The 23305-nt window shown below is 45.1% G+C and overlaps 1 protein-coding gene across 4 annotated transcripts in view; it reads right to left on the bottom strand.

Annotated features, from left to right (window-relative positions):
• The window catches only part of LOC119166252 (uncharacterized), a 180841-nt gene that overhangs the window by 105894 nt on the left and 51642 nt on the right, over positions 1-23305 (bottom strand). For all 4 annotated transcript variants that reach the window (XM_075891645.1, XM_075891646.1, XM_075891647.1 and 1 more), the window contains exons 13-14: positions 23086-23278; positions 16963-17398 (exon numbers count right to left, since the gene is read on the bottom strand). In XM_075891645.1, coding sequence (XP_075747760.1) covers positions 16963-17398; positions 23086-23278 — 629 coding nt within the window. The remainder of the gene's footprint in view (positions 1-16962; positions 17399-23085; positions 23279-23305) is intronic.

The raw sequence follows: 23305 nt of genomic DNA, 5'->3' as shown, positions 1-23305 counted from the left end.
GGCAGGCGGAAGAAAGGCGCAGTGGCAGCAGGGAACGCCTCTCTCGCAATACACGCGCGCGCGCACACGGGAAAGGCAAGCGGTCCCCACACAGCGCGGTTCCGAAGATGCGACCGCAACTGGCACGCCGCACAGAGCACCGGCACGGATGCTGGCCGGCGGTAGTTTTGAGCGCAGCAGCAGCAACCGACAATCGCGGCGGCGGACGCGGCTAAGAAAGGGGAGAGCTCGGTGGCGAGGAGGAGAGAGGGTGGAAACAGCTCGCAGGGGATGCGCGCTTCGCGGGGAAGCCTGCTGCGCGGCGCGCAGCTGGTTGACGTAGCGGGAGGAGGAGAACCCCCCACCCCCCAAAGGGGGAAAAAAGAATAAAGAAACAGAACGCGTCTGTTTTGAAACGATCGCGGAGATATACTCAATACGAATACACGCGGATTCGCTCGGAGGATTTCAAGCTGGACGGTTGTGCCCTCGCGATCTCCGACTTCAGCGTAGCTCCCGCCGACTGGTTCGCCCTCCGCGGTCTCCTGATGCCGTGCAGCTCTCGCATTGTGGCACCCCGCCCTTGGACTGCTTCGACCGGATCTCCACTTTCCTATCTCCTTCTTTTTTCCTCTCGCTGGCTGGCGGCTTCTTATCCATCTATTTTCCTTCTATTCTTTTTATTCCTTCTCTCTATATCTTTTATTCCCCATATCCCATTCCTCTGCTGACCTGTTGAGGTGTCCTCGTAAGGAGAGACAGTTACGGGTCGGCACCTTTCTTCTCTTTTCTTCTGATATAACCACAATCTCTGTGAAAGCGTGCTCCTATCATACGATCGTGACAGTCTTTAAAGGGGCACTGACACGGTCACCCAACAATTTTACGTTCCCATCTAAAAATGCAAATACGGCGTCTTCAGGGGTGCAACAGCCCAAATAGAATTTGGAGCGATTTTTTAGAGCGGCAGACTTACCTTTCGAGCAGTAAAATCTACATTTAGAACAGGGTACAGGAAAAAAAAAACATTTATCCCAAAAATCTGAATTTGGAGCAGTATGAAATAAAAAGGTTACATTTAAAAAAATATGCACAAACCATTCCAAATTTCCCAAATCGTGCAGATTGAATACGTGCACTGCTATTTCAATAAAAGTAGCATTTTGAACTACCCCTCTCAGCTAACAATGATAAAGTCCGCATTAGCATTCGCCACACCTGTCAAGTCTCGACAGACTGAGGATTGAAATGTGGATCTGCCAAGCTGGCGACCTTGAGATTCAGGAAATTCATAAAACTGAGGGGTGGCGATAAAAAAAAAAACTGGCGGACAGTTTCCCTTGATTTTTTTTTTTATGGCTGCAGAATTGTCATGCAATGCTCCAAATGAGTGCCAGTAACTTTATTAGACGTCAGCGATCATATCAGTACTCACAATTATGCGGTGTATGCACGCATGAGTAATTGAACGAATTATACTTTGACTAGTCCCGTGACTTTGTCCCGTGACTAGTCAACACTACCTAAATACTAGTCAAGGTCGTGTTGGCCTAGTGCTAACAGCCCCTTCCATATCTTAAAACGCTTTTCCGCAGGCCACCCCTGTAGTGCGGCAAAGGTGGTTTACGAGGCCTTCCGCACGGGTTAGTACAAAGGCAAGAAATTTTTTAACCGTTCGCAGAGCAAGAACCCTGTTACGTCACGGTTCCAGAAAGCGCCAGTGTTGACCGACTCTCAGGCTCCTCGCGTGTAGGCAGAAACACACTGTAGTTCACTGCCAAACGCCCTTAAATATCGCCAGCTTATCAATGAACGCCCAAGGATTTGCCCACACGACACAAATTACGATAAAATATTTGCCGTCATGGTCACTTTACACTTGAAACAGCGCGAACAAATAGCCGCGAGTTTGACCTCCCCGCCCCTTTCTCCCCTCTCTCGTTCTCGCGTGCGCTTACTCGCGGACGTATACGGCCTCACGAAGGCAGCAGATTTACCTGTTTCTCAGAAGTGCGAATGCCTAGGCAACTGGCGTAACGTTAGCCAATACACGGTGTTATATCGAGGCTCGGCGCACTAACGTATCTTCGACCGTTCCTGTCTAGTAACATATTTGTCATCTTACGTCAAGGAATCCGCTGTCGTTAGGATCACCGAAACTTGCGCTGGAGCATTTTAGGCTACACTAAAAACGAGCACTTCGATTCCGCCCGAACCACCTCGTGACAGCCTGCGTGTAAAAACGCAGTGACACCGAAGCTTATCCTACCAAACTAACGATCTAATCGGTAATCACTCTTATTAAGCACTGCTGCTACCAGTAGGTAAAAAAGAGCTAAGAAAGGAGATTCTTTCTCCAAAGGCGGTATATCCTTTCACGCTGCTTAATTAAAGCAGCGAAAACGCAAAACAAAAGAAATAAGAGAAATGGCAAACTCGAGCGATGAAAACTCTGCAATTACGAAAGCGTTCGCACAAGATGCTTAGCTTACAGTGCTTCCACACAATACGCTTTTTCAACAATAAGACTGGGCAGCATACTAACGTTCACGAAACGCCAGAATAATACGTCATGCACTGAATATAGGGCGCTACGAAGTTTTCATTTATCACCAAAACGATTGGGGGACCCTTAAACTTTGCCTTTAACACACGCGCGCACACGCCTCCCCAATCGCTATAGCCCGCCTTCGATTCTGCATAAAAACCTAGCCCCGCCGTGGTGGTCTAGTGGCTAAGGTACTCGGCTGCTGACCCGCAGGTCGCGGGTTCGAATCCCGGCTGCGGCGGCTGCATTTCCGATGGAGGCGGAAATGTTGTAGGCCCGTGTGCTCAGATTTGGGTGCACGTTAAAGAACCGCAGGTGGTCGAAATTTCCGGAGCCCTCCACTACGGCGTCTCTCATAATCATATGGTGGTTTTGGGACGTTAAACCCCACATATCAATCAATCATAAAAACCTAAACTGCACCGCAAAGAACGCCAAAGTTCAAACGCCCCGCGGCTACTATCTATATTGCACCTACCTCTAATTTTCGCTCACGATCAATACCGACTTTTCACTCACAACCAAAGACGCCGCCTATACGACACCGACAGCGGAAATTCTGCAAATAGAGCTTAACGTTATCGCGTTAAGATACAACGCCAGTATACAAATAACGGCCAGCGCTTCACCACTCCATGCGCTCCGCGCCGTTATTTGCAGAGCTCAAATACACGAATGTTTGCGCTTATTATTGCGATCGCAAACTCTTTCCTGGCTACAAAGTACGCGCACAGGAAATCTTCACACATCTGACGTTATCGTATGCCCCGCGATAAGCTAGCTATCGGAGGTGTTGTGGTCAACCCTATCGCGTACATCCAACTTTTTTTTTCTTTTCATTGCCGAAAACGAAAGTTGGCGAGACGCGATCTGCGGCAGCAGGTGTACGGCAGCTATGCTCGTCCGCCGATGGCGCGAAACGCAAAAGGACCCAGGGACTGGTCCTTGTCTGGCACCCTATCGAGATGGCAAGATGTCCCGCAAGCAACTAAGCGCAGCGCCTAAAAACATTTCGTTCAGTTGTGAAACTGATCGTTTTGTAGAGGAAGTTTATACAAAGCGTCCACTACACACAGTATGTACGTTGGCATGCATACCCATACCCGCCCTTTAGCCCTCCACGTCGAACAATCCTTAGCGAACCCGTGTGACCTAAATAACTTGCTTAGGTCCTTTTGAATCAGAGCTGAAGCGTGCGTTTACCATACGCATTACATATTTAAAAATACACGCAACATTCGCTTCAAAGTGGAAACAAGAATCGATTTCTTCATTTGAATGATCTAACCATCATCAAGCAGTACACAGCGCGTGTTCCACTGCAGAACGACGAACACAATGCAAAAAAGCTGCGCACGTGCGTACGCGTGCAAACACACACACACGCACACACACGCGCGGCACCTCCCCGTTATGAAACGACTCGAGAAGTATTCAATCTCGTCCCGTTCCCACACACATGCGTCGTCGACGTGGAAACAAAAGAGAAAAGGCGCGTCGCAGAAAAGGGCGCGCTGGCTCTCGTCGTGAACAGCGCAGCGCGTCGTGATCCAAGCGGCGGAGACACGCTTGGCCCCGTAGAAGGGCTAGCCGGTCAAGGCTGCGGCCGTCCGAGAGGATTGTTTGCGTCCAGTAGTGGCCGACTCCATCCACGCGCAACTGGCCGTGTTGTGCGCCCTTCTGCCGCCGATTGCTCAATGCGACGGCCGCCCAATTCACGGCGCGGCAAGCGAAACCACGCTATGCGAACGAGCGACGTTCCTCAGGGTTCCCAAGCCGGTTTCATTTACGGGTTCTCTTTTTAACATCCCGAAACATCACTTGGGTTCTGAGAGTGGACTCGGGATTACCACTGATCAAGATTATTGAAGACTGTGTTCCGGATCAGTTTTTATCCATGGTTTGCTTAGACGAACGACTACGCCCGATAATATTTCAAGGCAACTCAAAGGCCATCTTTCCCCACATAACGCTATAGCATTAGATGATGTTGGCTGCCACTGGCTTAAAAGTTAGTTAAACACGCTGAGCACCAGCACTGCCTTTATAAACAGGAAAGCTGCTTAAAGGGGCTATGAAACAATTTTTTGAGTAACCGTGAAATTAATTCACTGAAAAGCGTATTACCTCATAAATTCAATGCCACAAACATTTCTCACACTCTGCAATCGCACGCTCTCGTCTCGACAAAAGTGCTGGAAGCTAAGAAGGGAGGGATGGGAAGGGCAAACAAGAACGTCACTCGCGCCTCGTGACCTTGAGCACTTTTTTCTTCAAGTACGCGGCTTTTTCAGTGCGATCACGCACGCACGCGTGGACAAATGACGGCCTCTCGCGGCGACTTCTGTAACAACCGAGCGCGCCATGGTCAAATCAGCCAATGGCTGATAGGTGGGCTTACTACGAGAGATTTTTGGGCTTATTCCGTGATCTGTCGAGAGAGGGGGAAGCAAATTTTAGCTTACTTTGATAATTTATTGTGAATTCCAAGCCACGTACGTGCTGCGTTATAATATTTGGCTCGCGTGTTGTCGGGAGCCTCTCCTACCAATCGGCAGAGTTTTCCGACCATGCTCAAAAAGTGTTGCAGGGCCCCTTTAAAGCTAGCCGTAAGTTGCAACACCGTACCACGACCCCTAAACGGGTATGTATCACATATATTGTGCGTAAATTTTACAACTCATGTGACCACTGGTCCACCAAACTTGAAAGCGACAATTAGCCCAACAAATGGACGCGTAGCGTCAGGGGCGAGCCCAAGACCCCGAGCACGTATACAACGAAAGAATACTATGGGACGGGAAGGGCAGCTGCGAGAAAGACCCCGACGAAATGTAAGGCCGACGACAACGTGGCCGAAGATCTACGAGAGGCGCGAACGCTTGGTTTCAGCGCGAGGTTTTGTGTCCGCAGCAAATCGAACCTCTATGAGCTGAGAACCAATTGCAGAAACACCCCAGAATCACATACGACTAAGGCCCAGCAACGATCTAAGCAACCTCTAAACAACCTGCATTAGTCAGCTAAGGCCTAGACACAATCTAGAAGCTGCCATTATAGTTTCCAGAATCGTCCTGTTTAGCTGTTTCAAGCCTTGCGCGGCTTGCTTCGCCCATTTAGTTATTTATTCATTCTGATTTTTTTTAATCTCGAAGCGATGACTTTGCTTGTGTGTGAGTGCGTGAGTTAGGCGTTCATAGGCCGCGTTATCAGCCTTTGTATTTGGCAGTCGTAGAAACGCGGCCACCCAACGAGGCCGTAGCAGTCGAACTCGCCCCTCATAATCCCTCGACTGTGCATCGCAATCCTCTGTTCGAGCGACGAGACGCTCAGCTCAACCCCCTCCACTACGGTCGTTAAAGATTTTAACAACACATTTCAACTTTACCACACACATTTCAAGCCATATATAGTTTATCGTGCCTATGGTGTTCCTTGGGTTTGTCTTACAGTGAGGCGCACGCTGTATTGGCCTTGTAATAGCTGAAAACGTCATATCCACGCCAACCGAAAATTCCATTTCTCTGACCAAAGAGGGTAAACCTTACGCAGCAGGTCATGTTATCGCGAACAGCACGAACGTCGCTCGCGCATGCGTAATTGAACCAGCGATAGAAGTAAATGCAGCCTCTCTCGAGACGCGCAAGAAAACGATGTTCCCGGGAAAGAGCTCGCGCGAGACAAAATCTCCTTTTTTATTATTACTTTTTATTGAAGCATGCCGTTTATGTAGGCGCACGTCCACGGCGATTATATATGTCCATCGGCTCGCCATTCACGCACAAAAGAAAAAATGGCGCTCTGCCGAGAAGCGCTATAGCTCGTGTGCAGCTGCAGCTCGCGCCGGAAGCCGAGAACGTACGTACCGAATCTTCTAGCGTGTAACCAACCAGACATCTTTTCCCTTTTACATAACCTGCTTAAGTGTGCAGGGATGCTGGCACATCCCACGCAACTAACACGCGCGTGCGTGTGTTCTGCACGTTCGTTTCTTATACAAACTGTACAAGGACCCAAAACGCTAATTGACGAGACAGGTTGGCTCATCAACAAACCACGAATACAGCCATCACGTTTTCACGGCTCAATGTTTTCAAACACATATTACGAACCTAGCACCAGTTTTTAAGACAAGCGCGCCATCAAATCGCGATAAAAAGCGCCGTCTTTCCTCCACAAAGAAAGCCAATTTTCATGCATTGCAGGAAGACAATAGCAGGAACACAACTGACGCCGTCGCACGCACATGTATCGAAACCAGGCTGATCTTAAAAATTAGTTATAAACGAGGTACACATGCATGGCACAACATAACCGCCATTTTTACTAAGAGTAACACCTAAAACAAGCAAATTCGAAATGAAATGGCGCTTCCGCAAAAGATACGCCGTCAGCGGTGAACGCCGTGTGATGACGGTAACGCACTATCAATGCGCGAGTTAACATTTCAGCTTACAAGTTCAGCGAGCACAACGCAGTAGTTTGTAAAAAGAGCGCGTCAGCGTACTTGAAAGAGCGATAACCCAGGCAACGGCACCACGAAGAAACCCTCAGTCTCGGAGGCATTTGTCTATACGAAACCGAAACCGGGTGTAGAAGTGCGCCTGTGGCTAGCGAGTACGCGTAGCCGCTTATGCGTGACGTCACAGTAGCTTAATGCGGTAACGTCGCACGTCGCCACCGGCCCATGTGCGCGCCTTTCCTCGGCTTACGAATACGTTTCTGGCAAGAGAGTACTGGCTTTTTCGGTATCATGGAAGCTATAATTTACCAACACATGCGAAATTTGAAATATTTCTCAACAGCGTTACGGGATTCTTTCGGTCTCGACGAGTTCAGGCTCTACAGCGCAATAACTGCCCCGACAGCTGTCAAGTAACAATAAAACCCAAAATTCACGCCACAGAATAAAGATGCTTTGAAGAAGTGCGCACAGAAATATTATCCAAGTCATGAAATCATGCGAAAGCAAGTACGTGAGCTACGAGAATGAATCACTAGATACTAACTGCACTCTCCATTAGAAATCTGTCCACAGCAGCATCGGGTAACACAGCGAGCGTACACAGAGAAGTACCAGCAACGAAACAAAACGCTTACGGGAAACGGGAGCGCTAACACCGCTTGTGCAAGTGGACCCCCTGGGTATACAGAAACCTACCCGAGCACAGTCACGCGACCTGCCCGAAGGCGCGTGCTGTCCTGTCATACCGTGTGCCGTCACCGCTGATCTGCGAGTGGTGCCAGTTGAACAAAGGTCGTACCCCGTAGGGGCTGTACACAATGAAGCATCATGCGTCAGTGTGTCCCAGTGTGCTGCTAGGATGACATGTCTGAATCCTGTACCTGAGTCTTTACAGATACACTAGAGATAGTAGTGTGTCTCAGTGTTGCCGTTCGCGGCGAGATCGGGCTATAGGTGGCAGCACCGTACCGCGAAAGTGGATAGGCGGTCGGCGGCGCGTATTAAAATACACGCAGCGGCGCGTCGTTGCGTGCGGTCTGAGCCGATTGTCGGCGAATAAAATGCGTTGACTACAGTTTACTGTTAATACCTACGCTCTTCTCTGTTGAATCGGTGCACGACGTCTATGCAACGTTAATATTACCCGCGAGTAAAGTGCAGTCTGTCTTTCATAGGGATGCTCGCCCTGGGTGACTTCTCCCGCTTTCGCACTAAATCACGCCTTTCCTGTGTTGTTTGTACGTGGTTAGCTTGTGTTCAGCCTGCTACAAACTGCTGTAGCGTGACTGAATTACTTATTTACATCTCTGTAATCTGCATACGAGAAAATAGAAAGAAAGATCGTAGAAAGACCGCATATCTGTGCGATTCAGTATTACCGTTCGCAACCTGTACGCATATTTTTCTTTTTCTCTCATTCTGTTCACCATGAAATGTGGGACAGTCGGTAAGACTAGTCAGGAAAGCTTAGTGGCCGACGGCGCTTGCGATATGCTGTGTTTACCACGTGTACACACATGATCTTGGACCTGTGGGAATATGAAGAAATTTATACAAGAGTTCAGCAGAAAGCTTTCATCGATGAATTACGTGCATGACAGTGCTACAACAAAGGTCTGGTTAATGGGACAAGCATGTCTTTTTTTTTTTTTTCAGGCAAAAAATGACCACCGCCTTCCGTGTCACTAACAATGCCACAAAAATGCTGAAGACAATAAAAAAAAGATGAAATTATCAGTAAGATCATACTATCTTCTATACAAGGCATGCCGTCTGAATTAATTTTAAACATCCAGGCTCTTGTAAGCGTTCTTAAATCTAAACAAATGGTTGCGCACGGTAACTGTCTTAAGTACAGTTTAAGTAGTGTCACAGTTTATGTGATAGTAATATTTCTTTGTAGTGGTACCACAGCCAGACAAACACAACTAAAGCTCCTCGCATGATCGATAATCTACAGTGCCAAATTGTACACCTTAAACAACTCTCAAGTGCATAGCCTAGAGCCTGTTTTTTGTTTTGTTTTGTTTTTAACAACCGAGTCACTATAAAACGCTGCATTCACACACCATCCAATAGCCCTCATGTTGGGGATGATGAGCATTTTGCGATGTGCTTTAAACAGAAAGTGGCACCCACACCGACATTCTGCTGAATGGAGGGTATGACTACAATAAACAGCACTCTGGAAAGTTGCACTCGCCTATCTTATTACAATACATTAGCAGCCCAGCAAGACCAAATGCTTCCATACGTCATTTCAGGCATACGTAGAAATAGTTTCACTCGCGCTTACATGACCGGTCACACCACACTTCGAGAACGTGCATGACGTATGCGCACATAGAAACACGACAGGCTAGCAAATGACGCACGGAACAATCCACACTTCGCCACTTCGGCCAGTTGCCACCAGGCGCCGACTCTGCTCGATCTTGCGGCAAATAGGAAAGCATGTCTCAATCTTCTAGCATACCAGACCGTTTGTGCTCACTAGAAAACTTTAGAAATAACGCACCCCGGTCAGTAGATACTATCGGCCAATTACATACCATATGGGCATTACCGTATTGACTCAAGTAATGAACGAACTTTCTAATCGAAAAATCGGAGCAAAGTTGGTGGTGCGTTTATTATGCATGGCCAATTTTATGAAAACTTTTTTCGGGATGAGCAAGGAATGCGGTGATGCAAAAAAAACAAAAGTTCGGTCCCTTAGCCTTTCGCAATTGACATACGCGTACATTGTTCGGAAAGAACTTTTTTGTTGCACTTTACTCATCTTCGGTGGGTTACGGCGCTATCTTCTGCGAGCTGCCCCCGCATCGCCCGCACATGCCATAAAAGAAAAGCATTTTTCAGCTACTTTTTCTCGCAATCGTTTAACCGCAACAGTGGTATCGGCTGCGATTTCGAGAGGCGCCCAGAATTGTGTGATAAGCCTACGACGCACTTTGCCAACTTTGCGGCAACCTCCCACGACGACGCCGCTGACATTGTAGCAAGTAAGCAACAATACAGCAAGCTACCCCAGAAGCATCAAAACAAACCGTCGATAACAAGATTAACAACAAAATACGGCCGCCGCCTCGCTTCCACGTGAGAAGTTCCTGTACGCGCGGAGAACAAGCGAAGTGACAATAAGTGACCAGTAAAAGACCGAAGGACTGTGGGATGCACCGTCTGCTGCCGGTTTCCGGTTCGAAGAAGTAGACGATGGTGAACCGCTCCGCCATAAGCATCAGATGATTCTGGAATCGCGAACGCGGTAGGCCGTTTATCTTCGTCCTGCTAAACCATGGTCGGATGTACAGCTGTTGGCTGCTCCAACTACAGCGTGAAAGGCAAACGCATGTATTGATTCCCATGAAACGAAGAAACAAAAATGAGTTAAGCCGCGTCTTTGAAAAAAGCCACAGCGACAAGTAGCCTTGGAGCCAGAGTGTGCGAAGACAGATACACAGATACCTGTGTATTCTGAACTAATAAAAATCTTACGCATGAATTTTCTGCGAATACTATATAGAGAAATTGTCGCGCAGGCGCGCCTAGCAAAGATATGGGAACGTGCGGGCAAATTCTACCTGCCATACGAGATAAGCGCCGGCCTTTGCACTTATACATATGACAAAAAACGAGAAAGCTTCAGTCAAGAGTAAGTTTACACGAAACGCTGGACGAGTTCATTTGCGTTTATCGTGGTCAAACTGTGCGCCAGGACGGCACACAAAGAAGTGCGTTAAACAAGCGCACGGTTTCGATTCTTCAGCGCCGTCTATGTCTGGCTGTATTGTTCATGTGCCGCCTTGCCGCGCGGCTTGACCAAGATCAGCGTTCAAATAAGCATCTGGCTTCGACTAAGAAATGCATCTAATAACGAGCTGAAGGCTAGAAAAAAAATGACCTCGTATCTTCAAGCTACACTACAAATGTCGTCGAAAGAATATAGTCTTGCGTCTGGGGGTATTCTGGAGGCACTGCGTTAGAGTGCCTCGAGCGTGCAGCGAAGGCGAACAAGCGCATCAAGTCACATTACACGTGAGACACGAGCTCTGTCTGACATTTATCTTGCAAAAAAAAAAAAAAAAGCGGGCGGCGTGCGCACCCATCTCGGAGGCAATAAGGTGTAGAACACTATGCGACGGGTATGTGCCACCACGGTGTCGTCCCTTGAAGAAGCGAGTGTCGCTTCTTTGTGCAAGCGTTGCATGGTCAGCGCAGAGTGATAAGCGTTATGCTCCTTATAATTACTTATGTATGTCTTTCCTATAGTAAAAAAAAGACAGAATATTGACGTGTTATGGTGCCTCAGATATGCGCAATAATTTTTTTTAATTGACAATCGCACAAGTATTAACGCTCAATCTTGAGCAATACTGGTGGGCGCTGCGAATGGGGTCGGCCATTTGGAGTATCACTTGATGCCGTTTAGCGTATCGTTAAGGGCAAACAAACAGACAAATGTACAGACAGACCCAAAATTTTTTGCATCGAAGGTCCCCAAAAAAGACTATCATCTCTAAAATGATATCAACACGCTCATGAAGTGTTGCGCTTCATGTCGATCGACGGACGATGTCGACCAAAGCAGCGATCCCGAAATGAACTTTTAGCACACTGCTTCAATCATTCCCATCCCCTGAAATCCCTAAAATGGTGATTTTTTTATCTGCAGTAACATATACAATGAAAACTATCAATTGTATCGAGCTGTCTGCTAGCCAAACTGACAGTACCCCCTAGCAGCATAAAAGCATTGCAGATTATTTTGGTGCGATAAAAAGTTTCCTTACCGTTTATGGCTTTCGTACCTTGTCATCGCCACAGTCACGGTTAGCAGAAACAAAAAACCAACTTCTAAAGCACTGACATTGCACAGAGAGGTGCTTTTTTCAGCGGAGCGGTACAAAAGTGCGCACGTGCCGCTGCTAACCCGCGTAGTGCGTCGAACCGGAAGCCGCAGTGTTCCACAGTTCCCTGCGATTGCCTATATTACCGGTCACGACGTTGGGCCTTAAAGATTCGTATTTGCAGGAAGCTATTGTCGGTTGTCACGGGCAGTTTCGTCCCCTTCGCTCTTCGCTCACTGTGTGCCTATCAGCTGTGCAGTCTCTACACTCGCACCGTTCATGAACCCTCCTGTGGCGCACGGATAGAAAAAATACAGCACGTGGCAACGGGCGAAGACGGGCGTGGGGAGCAAGCCGTGGGGGGGGGGGGGGGGTCGCCATAATAATAAAAAAACGCAAGAGGTGCAACAGGTAAGGAGGCGCAAGGTGTCTGGTAGCAGGACTGCTGCGGATGAATGTAGGAAGTGTGCTTATAACTCGATGCAAAAAAAAAATTCGAATTTTGAGCACTGATGTTAGGGGAGCGTTTATTATGCGAGTGCGCTCATTACAGCTTCGTGAGGGGGGGGGGGGGGGGCACAGCGGACGAGGAAAGTTCAGGGTAGTAGGTATCCTACCCTGGACACACATTTCAGTAGTGGGAGCAGGACGTTTTGCCAGGTGAGGCATCCCCTTGCTACGCACCTGCTACTGGCCAGTCAAACAGCTTAGGAGACTGAAGTACGAACATGTCACCACTGTGCAGTGGTAGCAATATTAAACCCACTGAAAAATTACCCATGATATTAGTATTCTTGTGCCGTGGTAAGAGAATCTAGTAACTGTACCTTCAGCAGCACCTCTGCTTGTTGGGTCATTTTGCCATGTGTTCTACCAAACGACACTAGAGAGTACCACTACACCATGGTGGCACCAGCACTCAGGATATTGTTCTCTCATTTTTTTTATGTGATAGCCAGTATTTTAGGCAACTATAATTAATATTCTGCACCTCTAGCATAATGCAGAAGATTCACAGTCATTTCAGATGCCGAGTGAGGGCTTCGGAATAATTTTTATGAGATATCTTCACCCTAGGGTCACTATTGAAGACCTCAGCTTTCATCAGCGTTATGTGAAGGTTGAATAGCCTAAAGCTTTTTATACGGTTTAGAGGTCTACAACCTTCATTTTTCCACAGTAAAACACTATGTTCTTAAGCTTGAACTGTTTAGCAAGCCTTGGTGGATACAAACTGGTTTCACAGTACGTAACACCATGGATAGCTATGCAGCATATACCAGTGCACAGTGAATATTTATGAATCCAGGCTATTTCCAAACCACCATATAGTTTCCTAAATATACACTAGAGGGAACTCTGGCACTAGCGTCAATGGGAGCTGCAACGCACGGCGCTTCAGCGAGCATGGGAACAATGGGTAGTACACAAATTTATCTAATCTTCGTACTTCTGGCTTCAGTTGTGTTCGCGTGGCTTCGAGATTTTGTGTCACGAAACAAAAATCAGCAAATGTTTAGTCATTGCGCTTCATCACTATTATCTTTTAGGCTAACCATTTACGTTCTTTCCTTCGAAACAAAACCGAAACACAGCAATAAACGAAGCCACAAGTGCGATTCGCCACCTGCAAGTACGAAGACTAGGCAAATCCATGTACTACCTATCCTTCCCATGGTCGCTGAACGATCGCAGCGCCAGAGTACCCTCTAGTTAACTTTAGGAACCTCTATGCAAGCCACAGCAGGTGCCAAAAACCTTCAGCAAGAAAGCAGTTCGACAGCTTGCATACCTCAGGGCGATGGTATTCGAGCAAACAAATGTGTATAGACCCTCATGTGTATTCTCATGGGCTTAGGTGATACCATGGCAACATGCAAAGGAATGCAGAAAGCACTTTTTTAGCCTAAGCCTACTAGGCAAAGCAAAAGCCCAAAGCCGAGCATAGTTTGAGCTGCAGTCAATAACAACTGGTGCATTCAAGCATTAACATTGTACTGTGCATCTCATAGGCTGTGGTTAAAAAATTTTGGATGTTCATCATGTACTAAGTTAAGTGAGTCAATTCCCAACCGTCACTTTAATGGCTAGAGCTATTAAATAAAAATTAAATCTTAATTATCAATATGAAACAGCAATACTAACTGCAGTTGCTGCCACAACTACCACGATATGGTCAAGTAAAACCAGACTTCTTTCTGCCTACAAGACATTGCATAAAGACTGCAACTAACAATATAGCATGCATAACAGAATACTTGAAAAATGTACTATCAGGATAAAATGAAACCCAAACAGCAGCAAGCCTTCGCAACGCTATAGTGCACGCCGTCCACTTATCACTATGAACAGGCACGCATATACCGTAATTACTCGAATCTAACGCGCACCTTTTTTCCGGTTACGGGAGTTCATAAATCGCATGCGTGTTACAATCAAGTACGCAAAAAAATGAATACAGTCATTCTATTGCCACCGGCATTTCCAAAATGGTTGCCCCGGACGTGCGTCGGCCATTTCTGCCTATGTGTTTCCCATGTGCGGCACTTCGTAAGTGTGCTGAGGAATTCGTCATCTTGTAGTGCATTAGCATCGACGACATGGAAGGGCCGACTCCAAAACTCTACGAGTGCACCACGATGCCAACGAGTGCACCACCATGCCACGTGTGCCGAAACGGATGGAAATCTGGCCGTATCGCGGTCGTTCGGAGTTTCCGAAACGTGTGCGCGGGACTGGCGAAAACAAAAGCAGAATATTGTCGACAGCAAAGATTCACGCAAAGGCTTCAGTGGACCACAGCAGGGTTGGTTTCCGCAAATTGAAGAGCTGCTCGGCGAGTATGTGATTGAGCACTGAACGGCACAGCGGCCCATGATGACAGAACTGCTCCAAGTGCAGGCTATGCAGTTAGCCTTAAAAAAAATGGCTAATGCCGAGCCAGTTTAAAGCGAGCAAGTGCTGGCTAACTAACTTTATGAAGAGGAAAGGCTTTTCTCTCCGAAAGTGAACGGGCATATGCCAAAAGTTGCCGGAGGAGTACGATGAAAAGCTTCACAGTTTTCAGAGGTTCGTCCTAAAATTGTGGCACAACAACGGCTACCTGCTTGGGAAAATCGGGAATGCCAATCAGACGCCATTTTACTTCGACATGCCTGGCACCACAACCATCGAGAAGGGGGTGAAGCAAGTTAGCGTGCTGACATCGGTCCACGGTAAAACTACAGTGACAACAATGCTCTGTTACACGTCAGATGGGCACAAGCTTCCCCCGTACCTCATATTTAAATGGAAGACGCTCCCGAAAGAAGTCATTTTCCGGAGTGGTGTTATTGTGCGGGCCAACGAGAAAAATGGGTGCGCGTTGCAATCGATGTCGTACTTTTTTTTCGTCGTGGAAACCGAATGCGCGTTACAATCGAGGGCGCGATAGAATCGAGTAAATACGGTATGCGGAAATATATGCACCTGTCAATCGTGACAACTGGACGGCACGCACCACACTTTCACAAAGGCTTTCCGCTGTTCCAGTTTCATTTGACACTGACAGTACGGACTGGAACAAAATCTTCCAGAATATGTGAAGCATGTACGAAACATGCACCGAGTGGTAGTACGACTTTTCATGTACAATCATGACAAACTACCCCTGGTCACCCTGTCACAAGAATGCGACAGCTGTAACAATGTCTGTGTATAATACACCTACAGATAATGTTGCTTTTCGACTGACAGATTTCCATTGTATTACCATGATTACCAAATATTGAGTAGGCACAAGACATGCCTGTCAAACTTGAACATTTGTTTACACAACTTTTGTGCAAGCTAGTACCTCAAGATCACCATGTAACGATGCCAACACAAATCCCCTAGTGTATTGGCAGACACAAGTGCACGAGGACGCACATATGATCTCGGTACCGTGCACATGCAACATGAGACAGTGCCAGGAATGCAGTGCAGCAAGTGCGCACAGATTTCAAAGAATTTAACCCTGGCTTGTACATCCTAGCTTTACGTACTGTGAAGCAATGCTTTCTATAAGCAGATTCAACACTTCATTCTCAAAGCCAGCAGAACTAGCATCCCAAACCAGTCCCCCAATATCTGCCTTTTGCAAAGCCAGCTACTGCTCTTGCGTTTTGTTAACGGCAACAGAAGACCAGTTCATATAAAAACTTGAAATTACCTGAAATAATGGTTTCAACAATGTTTATACCTCAGTTTATAATGCATAAGGAACAAAAGTAACGTAGCAAAATGAACTATTCTACTAAGGAGAACTGAAATGGACCTATCAGAGCTGATGGGGTAAAACCTACGAAATCCTTTGGGCTGTCAAAAAATATAAGTATCAAAATTCACTCCTCTAACTCTTCACACCGTGATGTACCCTATAGATATATTTTTTTTCTGAATGTATAGCTTACTCTGCTGGCTCTTCACAATCTGTAAACCACACATTTTCTTTCTATGCTTGTAATAAAGGAGCACAGACTAAGAGATAGCTCCACAATGTAAAAATTTATTACACGAAGTAAACTGTACAAACAGTTTCAAGTAGCAGTCCGCTGTTAAGAATTAAATAGAGCGGCTCGCAACACGTTCTAAATCTCTCTCCGCTAAACTCTTAAAATATATAAAACTAACCTGCAGGACCTCCTAAAGTCTTAAACTCTCGAGACTAGCCAGAGAATAAAGAACTGACTGCTAAGTCACAACTTCGAATAAAAGAAAAAAAATGATCTCACTGGTTGCCAAGAACGACCGCACATCAGCAGTCAACAAGCAGGGAAAGCCTCATGCTGTTCAAGGTCAACGGAACAATGTCCAAGCAACTAAAACGACCCTGCAAGCAACTTTTGGATGAAGAAGCTACCCACAGGCAAAAGCACAGCTAGCAGCCACTACCAGCAACACCAACAAAAAAAAAGTAAAGCAGGCTTTTATACAAAAACATGCAGGAGCTTGAAGGCACCGGGAGGAGAAGCAAGCCATATCCCGAAATCTCGACTACTGGACAGCGCTGCAACACTCAAAGTTGCCCCAAGGAAGAAGGAGGGGGTGCCACAAGCAGGCAAGAGAGCCAGATCAGAGAAGGAGGAGTTTCCCCTCACCGCTCTTCCTCCTTGCGGCGCAGTGAAGCATTGAGCTTTCTCTGGACTGCCGGGTTCGATATGACCTTGCGGGACGCTTGTGGAGAAGAGCCCTGCGCTATCACCAGATGACGCTGACCACCCAGAAGAATCTTTTTCTTGTCCTCAGTCTCGCTGCCTTCCTCACTAGATGACTCGGAGCTTGATTCGGAGCTCGACTCCTCTTCCTCTTCGTCTTCTTCCGAGGACGACTCGCTGCCCGAGCTTTTCGAGGACTCCTTGTCGGCAGAAGGCTTCTCTGGCTTAAGAATAGGCTTTATGGGAGTGGCTGGTGCGGCATCTACAACCTGCTCTGTTTTCAAAATGCCCTTGACATCTTCCTTGGCCTCCTGGTGTTGGTCCTGTTTTAGTATACTTTTCACAACAGGCTGCGGCCCTGCTTGCGCCTTCAGAATACCTGGTAGAATAAGATGGGACAAAGCAATGTTACCATCTATACAGTCATTCTCGAAGTGATAAAATAAATATTAAAAGCAACTTATATCGGTGGTAAGTTAGGCCACTAACTAATCCATTTTATTGCCAATATATGTCGTGTGAAACAGTATTTAACACAGGCAATTATAGCACAAGTGCATGTTTTCATCCTCAACGGTGTTATACTATATAACACAGCATCTTAAAGTAAGAAAATACATTTTGCATAAGGGCGAACAGTGGCAAGGGAAGCCACATATTTACTTGACTTTAAATTATTGAGATGGCCTGGATTTATATTAAACATTTTACCACATGTGACATGAACACAGCTGCCTTTTAAGACTGATCGTCAATGGGTGCGAATACCTGCCTTTGCATATCTTATCACTCGCTGTTAAGGCAAGACAGCAAAATGTATAGTTATAGTGGATCCGCTGATACCCAGCTAATCTTCATTGCGATACAAATGAAAAAAAAAAAAACAAACGATTTCAACGCCCTGGTTGATGATGCCAACATGACCGACTTGAAGCTATATGATATCTTTAAACATATTTCCCACTTTGATTTTGGTGCCAGAGCACATGTGTCGCAGAAAATAAAGCACTGCAACGTTATTTTATGTACCATTGCTCCTACTACCAATGCGTATATCACAACAGCAGATTTTAGTAACTTGGGCATACAATACGTACCCAACTGATTGCAAATACAAAGGAGAAATACAAAGCTGAATAGTAATCAGCAGCTCTAGCAACATATAAGCAGTACTTCATTTATTACACTTTTTGGATGAATTAGGAAGCCTCCACATTACTTCCGTTGGACCCATGTAATAACCAAGTGCCATGAAAGTTCAGTTGACATACTAACTGGTAGTTTCTATAATTAACAAGTAATTACTATAAACTAGTTACACAAATAAAACAAAATAGATGGGTTGAACGAAAAAGAAAGCAAAATAGGGGGATGGAAAGCAGAGAGAAAACTATATTATCAAATGGGATATGCCAGCAGACATCAGTGATAATCATGGTAAAGCTGTAGATTCCGAAAATACAGACATTTTTATGGCTCCACCACAAGCCCCCGTTGAGGCAATTTATGAAACATCTGATGTTTAGGAAGCTGCAACTCTTCGGAGTATTACTGCATGTCGGACAGTGCATTATCAGAAGCCACAACCACTATCGCAACATAGATAATTTCAAAAATAAACTTTGCTGCAATGTTAAAAGCTGCAGGGTTAAGCATACCGTGAATCTGAAAGGACACTCATGTTTGACAATACTAAAGGGCTACCAAACAGGTGTGAGCGCACGGCAGAAGGAGTTGTGGGTGAAGGTTTAGCAGCTTGAATTTCTTGTTTTATTTTCAAGAGTTTCGTGTTCTATTACCTTTCTGCGCGAACACCAAACGGCCAGAATTCAGTTATAACCGATAATGCGGCATGAAGGTATTGTGGTAAGCCTGTAATTACCGCACAGAAAACATACGAAAATTGACAGTGCAGCAGCCTCTCATTGCTATAACAGATATACAGTATTGTTAAAGCTGATATTGTTTCAAGTGGCTTTGACCGTACCCATTTACTGCCACAAGATTATTAAAAGAACACTACAGAACAAAGAGACTTATTAGCACAGTACAATTTCACTATGTCAGAAACATAGCTTTCACTACCACACGACACTCAATAAGTGAAAAAACATTCAAATAAAAATGCAAGTGGATACACCACCTTAATATTCCTGCAGCAAACAAAAAGATGTCGGATTATGAAGGTGTCAACTGGGTCCTACATAGCTTCAAATTTATAAAAATGAAGTACATCGTTATTTGTGGGGGTTTTACAAAAATACGAAGAATTATTTTGAAATTTTTCCGGTCACATTGCTAAAATTTCAGTGCGATATTTAAAACGAAACTTCAACCTTGCATTTCTCAGCTAATAATGAACTTATGATGGTGAAACATACAGCATTAGAGTTCTCAGGGTGCAGTTTGTCAATCTAAACCAAGGCATTGTATTTTTTAGTGTCCCTTTAAGCTAGGTGGCGACACAAGTGCTTTTGAGCTTTATCACTAATTTCGCACAAAATGCTAGCACCATTGTTATTTTCAGGCAGCTTTTCTATGATTGACTGAATTGCAGTGGCCTGTGCACTTGTCAGCCATGCCAGTGATTAACAGTGCCCCTTCTCTTCCCCCCCCCCCCCCCAAAAAAAAAAAAGAGAAAAGACTGGCTTAGCATATTGTTCTTTTCTTTGGTAGATGCAGCTTTAGATAAAAAATCCGGTATAACATTCTTAGCCAGAGATGTGAAGGGCGGAAAAAAACTGAATAATTCCTGAAACAACTTTTTTTTTGTTTTTTTTTAGCTCAGTTGTAAAAATTGAGGCGGAACTTCCGTGGGGCAAAACACAAAAGTAAAGCTTAGGTAATGCCCAGCATCGTACGTGAAAACGAAACATCGCACAAGTTATCAAAACAGCAAACGACGGCTGACCAATCGCCATCGACTTCACATAAAGTCAGCTTCGTTCTTTGGGTGTGGTGGTGTTGGGGGTAGTTTCCGATGCTTTCGTACCTGTTATTGTTCAGTTTTGACTTTCCCCTCCTACCTTTGTGCGACCTGTTGCCAAAGTCTGCTTATAAAGCCATGTGCAAGCAGATTCTGCAATGGTTGGGTCAATTTCCGACACGTGCATGCACTTCACGGTTGCAGAGACCGTTGGCGGTGCATTGGGACTTGCTGTATGTAAGCACTGCCACAGCAGTTGCGGTTTTCTTAATGCAACGTTTTAACATGACGAAGAACGCTACAGATGAAGCGAGTGAGACAGACTCTGAATAAGAGAACTTTATCTTTTACCCATCTTGATCAATGTTTCCACAGTCGAAGCCACGATGAAACAGGCATTTCTGAGTTATTTATTCTAACTGCCGTAACAATTCTAGGAAGCCCCAACAATTCACAGAGAGCTAAATCAGTTCGTGGTGGTGCTTCTGGCCTGTTTTCGATCTGTTAAATGCTGCATTCGTTTGTGAAAAGAAAGAAAGCATTTCATTTCAGTAATTTACAGAATGAAAGTTGGTGCTTTTGACACTTGGCAAAAAACTAACTATATGGCAATAAATGCCGTATGCTAAAAAAAATTCATTTTCCATTTTTTTTTTCTAGAATTTCAAAAAAGAATGTGAAAAAAAAAAACTTTTTTCACATTGCTCAAAATTTCTGGAAATTTTGCATCTCTATTCTAGACAAGATAAGGTATCTGTGTGAAAAGAATTTAAAACTGCAGGGCTCTCTAAAATGCAAAGCCATTTACAGAACAGAATACAAGCAGTGAAGACTGAGTACTTCTACAAAGATTTCCTCCTGTGTATGTGTTTAGTAGTTTACATTCATGCTGTCTCATTCATGCTGTCATGGTTTCATTCATGCTGTCTCATATTTGCGTGCTTTTCACTGGCTGTATTTTCAATCAGTGCAAAAAACAAATGACTCTTCCATACACAATCTCACTGTTAAAAGTAACTAGTAATGTTTTTCTATTAGTACTATACCAGATAGTTTCCAAAAGTGCTTCTCTGTGCACCTCAAAATGAATGTGACCTACTCCCGTTTCAACCCCCCCTTAGCACCCATCTTGACAGATAAAAAAATTAGCTTAGCATCTTGCATTTCACGGAGCCATCATGCACCGCATCAACCAATCAAAAGACCCATACAGCAGTGAGACCCATACAGCCCATACAGAGACTACAGCCCATACAGCCCATACAGCCCATACAGCCCATACAGAGACAGAGACCCATACAGCAGTGATTAGAGTTGCAGTCGAGGCACACACAAGGCAATTGTTCTCGTGTCATGAGTGCCAACTAACACTTGCATCGGAATTACCATAGCAAGCCAAGAGACTGAAGATGATAACGGCTGCAACTCTTTCCCTACCACAAGGAAGGTGAGTGCTTTCTTTAAGTTGCACTAAATGTTATTACATAAGAAACTACTGCATCTCATACTTAATGCAACACATAAACAAAAAGTGGAATCAACTCATTTTTCACAAATACAAGTGTCATGAACAAATACGTATGTTGTGTAGGCTTGTGGGAATGTTCGACTGCTTCGAATATTTCAACAAATATTACTGTATTCTAATTCGCTTCAATTTGAATTGAAATGTTGAAAACTTCAATATAGTCAAAATGAACGAATAGGAGCATATTAATCCACATGTAGCCCTCTACAAAGGTGGTTTCACCGCAGCGGGGGAGGGGGTGAAACCATGAAAGCACCTTTTCAACCGTACATTAGTTCGCGTGTCACCTAATGTAAAAGTGGTTTCCCTGCAGTGAAATAGTGCTAAGCCATGAAAGCGCCTATCCAAACAAAATCTTGGCCGCCACAAAGTTTCTCTTCAAGGTTAAATTAACATATTACCCTCTCATCGATGCATCATTTGTGTTCAAAAGCTTGCTATATCGACTTAAATACTCAAAGTGAGCGAACTTTAAAACATGACATATTTTACAGCTTATCACTTGCATTCTACGGAAAGTCAAATCCTGCAATTATTGCAAGTTGTTTCCACTTATTTTGAACCAAAAGGAATGGTATTTGCACAGGTCTTGACATTTAGAAAATATTGTGCAGGTTAGTTGGGTCGCAACAAATATGCCCAGTTTTCTGTGTAATATGTGATGTGTGCTAATTTAATTCAATTTGAAATTATTCGAACAAAATGGCTATTCGCTACGAATTCACTACGAACCTAAATTTCACTATTTGCAAAAGCCTAATCTGCGAGCTAGATAAATTGACAAATTTAAGAATGCGGGGTGAAACTGAACACAAGTTCGTGAAGACGTGCTTTTGTCTACAAAGCAAGAAATAAAGAACAGAAATAATCAGATATAAAAAATATGCTGCATCTAGTAGGCACCATCTCAGAAAAAGAAATTCAAGATTTTTCATTGAACAGGACTTCCCCATCACACTAGGAAAGCACTAAGATTGGGCATGTTATGCTGCAAAGCACTTCCTCTACACAAAGGATAGTGTAACGTCGCATGTTTTCCAGTGAACTCGTTTTTCACACTGCTTTCTCAGACCACACGGAAATAAACTAGATGAAGAGAACTATAGTAGTTCACCACAATGGATGGCGAAGTGCGCCTGTGAATGACACCGAATGTCTACAAAGTGGCAATTAAAACCATGGATAATGGGCTATTGATGTCAATAGCCTGCTATACAGACATTCTACATCCTGCACTAGTGAAACTTCCTACATGATGTGCATGAGCAGAAAGCTTACTAAAGTGCATGCACTGTACGCTATGCTTTTAGTTTAAGAGATGCATGCAGGCTATCATTATATGCGCAATTGTGTGTTCAGAAAGCCAGTGTGATGCTGATCGTCGTATCATTGACCTAGTTATGTCTCATTGACATTAGAACTTACCGTGTTCTCGCGTCGATCCTCGGGATATACTACATTGCAGTGGCGTACCCAAGTAAAAAAAAAATTTTTTTTGAAGAATAATGGTGTCAAACTCAAGTACCTCAATGATTCTGCAAACCCCTTCAAAGCTTTCCCACATTTTATCGCCTCTGCTGGCATCAGACTCTCTCCTCAGAGTCACACTTGCCTTTTGGGGTGCCTCCAGGAGTAGGCTGCACTGGGTCTTCTGGAGGAGATGAATGCGAGCGAGCACGACTGACTGGAACACCAAGCATAGCTGGTGCAGGTGCGGCTGGTTCATCGGTAGATTTGCATCCCAAAGATCGTCGCATGCTGTTGGATCGCATAGGTGGCTTTTGGGTAAGCACATCCAGGGTGACCTGCAGGCATAAGTCGATCACGCTAGC

The sequence above is a fragment of the Rhipicephalus microplus genome, chromosome 1 (genome assembly GCF_043290135.1).
Source record: "Rhipicephalus microplus isolate Deutch F79 chromosome 1, USDA_Rmic, whole genome shotgun sequence".
In the NCBI taxonomy this organism is placed as follows: Eukaryota; Metazoa; Arthropoda; class Arachnida; order Ixodida; family Ixodidae; genus Rhipicephalus; species Rhipicephalus microplus.
This window is presented reverse-complemented; position numbering and strand designations above follow the sequence as displayed.